General features: G+C 44.6%; 1 protein-coding gene across 1 annotated transcript in view; it reads right to left on the bottom strand.

The window, feature by feature from the left end:
- Nucleotides 1–1,311, bottom strand: part of KCTD3 (potassium channel tetramerization domain containing 3) — a 53,272-nt gene extending 51,961 nt beyond the window's left edge. The window contains exon 1 of the mRNA XM_004685237.2: nucleotides 1,258–1,311. Within this exon, the coding sequence (XP_004685294.1) occupies nucleotides 1,258–1,311 (54 nt within the window). The remainder of the gene's footprint in view (nucleotides 1–1,257) is intronic.
- Nucleotides 1,312–1,616: the final 305 nt, after the last annotated feature.

Here is a 1,616-nt window from a genome sequence, read left to right as displayed (position 1 = left end):
CCTCCACCTTTGGCCGCCCCCAGGCCGCCGGCCGGGCCTCCCTCAGCGCCACAAGCCGCGCTCGCAGCCGCCGGCTCCGCAGCCCTAGGAAGGGTCCCTGCTCAGGACAAAACACTGCAGAGCCGGTGCTCCGCCTGCGCAAGGGCGGGAGGGGAGAGGAAGAGGAGGCGGGGAAAGCGGGAGGGTGGGTGTCTGGCTTGCAGGGGGTGCTGGCCCGAGGGCTACCCTGGCGCTCTGGACCCCGCCTCCTGGCCCTTCCACTGGGCTCAGCTTCCAGCCCGGAGTCAGGTTTCTGAGATGGAGGCCAAGGCTAGGCCAACAGCTTCCCTTCTTTTCCAGGAGCATCTGGGAGGTGAAAGAAAAAAAAAAAAGGAAAAATAGCACTGAAATGTCAGTTTGCCCAGTGCCCTGAAAATGGGGGAATGTTGAAACTATTAAGCACTTGTTAAGTCGAACACTTCAGCGCTTACTGCAGTCAAGTCATTCAGTTAACCCTCTTCAACGCCCTCTATTCTTGCCCCAACTGTTTTATTTGGTAAAGCAAGGAAGGAAGCTAGACAAAAACACAACAACAACGACAACAAAAAACAATGCAGGCTGTGTACCACAAGTTTCTGGAATACAGTAAGTATGCAACAAATGCTAGATACACACACACACGCCTTTCAAATGTATTTATGTTCTAAACTATCTATCTTGGAACCCAACTCCTTAAAAAGAGAGCTAAAAGATTCTTTAATTGCAAAATTACGATACCTGATTCCCACCAGCTAAAGAGGGCAATGACAGTGGCTTATGTGTCAGAGATCACTAAGTGTTTGGTAGTAAATTCTTAGCATGAATTCTGTTTTGTTATAATTATACCATAAAAGCTTTATCTCAAGACCTATTCAATATTATACATCTGTGTCATAATTAAAAAAAAAATCAGGACCAATATAGTAGTTACGATCATAAAATGAAGATTCTGGAAACTCCTCCCTGGTCTAGCAGGCAAGGGAGCCAAACATCTGAAAAGAAAAGCCATTTCACCCTGTGCTGTAAAGCAGAAATCAATTTCTGCAGCAAAGCCAACCTTTTAACCTCCACTAAAGATCAAGGAACGGAAGAGAGATTTCACAATGGGCACCAGCCTTTGCACCTCCACAGTGCATTCTTCAAAGTCCTGAAAATGATTAATTGCCAGCATTTGCCCTCCTCTGGCACCCAAACTTCTTAGGTCGACATAACTTAGGAAATCAAAATATCTAAACTTACAAAACCCAGAGACCCCTGTCGAGGATGATTACACGTTTGATGCTGATGACTCATTGTTCCTTTCTCTGGAAGCTTGCTAACTCTGTAACAAACAATATAAAGTGACTCTAAGTTTGGGGTTGTCGCAGCAGTTCTCAGAATAAAATCTCAAAGACTGTTTCCAGGTTCAAATGCTCACTTTGATTATCCAATAAACTATCTATCTAAATATCATGGAGCATTTCATTTCAGTCAACAGAGTGGTAAGGCTTTACACAAACTTGACATAAAGTGGGATAGAAGTACTTCCAGAGAGAAGATAATGACCCAGTTAAAGAGAATAGGTATAGTACTCTTTATTTATTCAAAACGTACCATAT

This window comes from Condylura cristata, unplaced genomic scaffold (genome assembly GCF_000260355.1).
Source record: "Condylura cristata isolate star-nosed mole 26May11 unplaced genomic scaffold, ConCri1.0 scaffold00018, whole genome shotgun sequence".
Taxonomy (NCBI): domain Eukaryota; kingdom Metazoa; phylum Chordata; class Mammalia; order Eulipotyphla; family Talpidae; genus Condylura; species Condylura cristata.
This window is presented reverse-complemented; position numbering and strand designations above follow the sequence as displayed.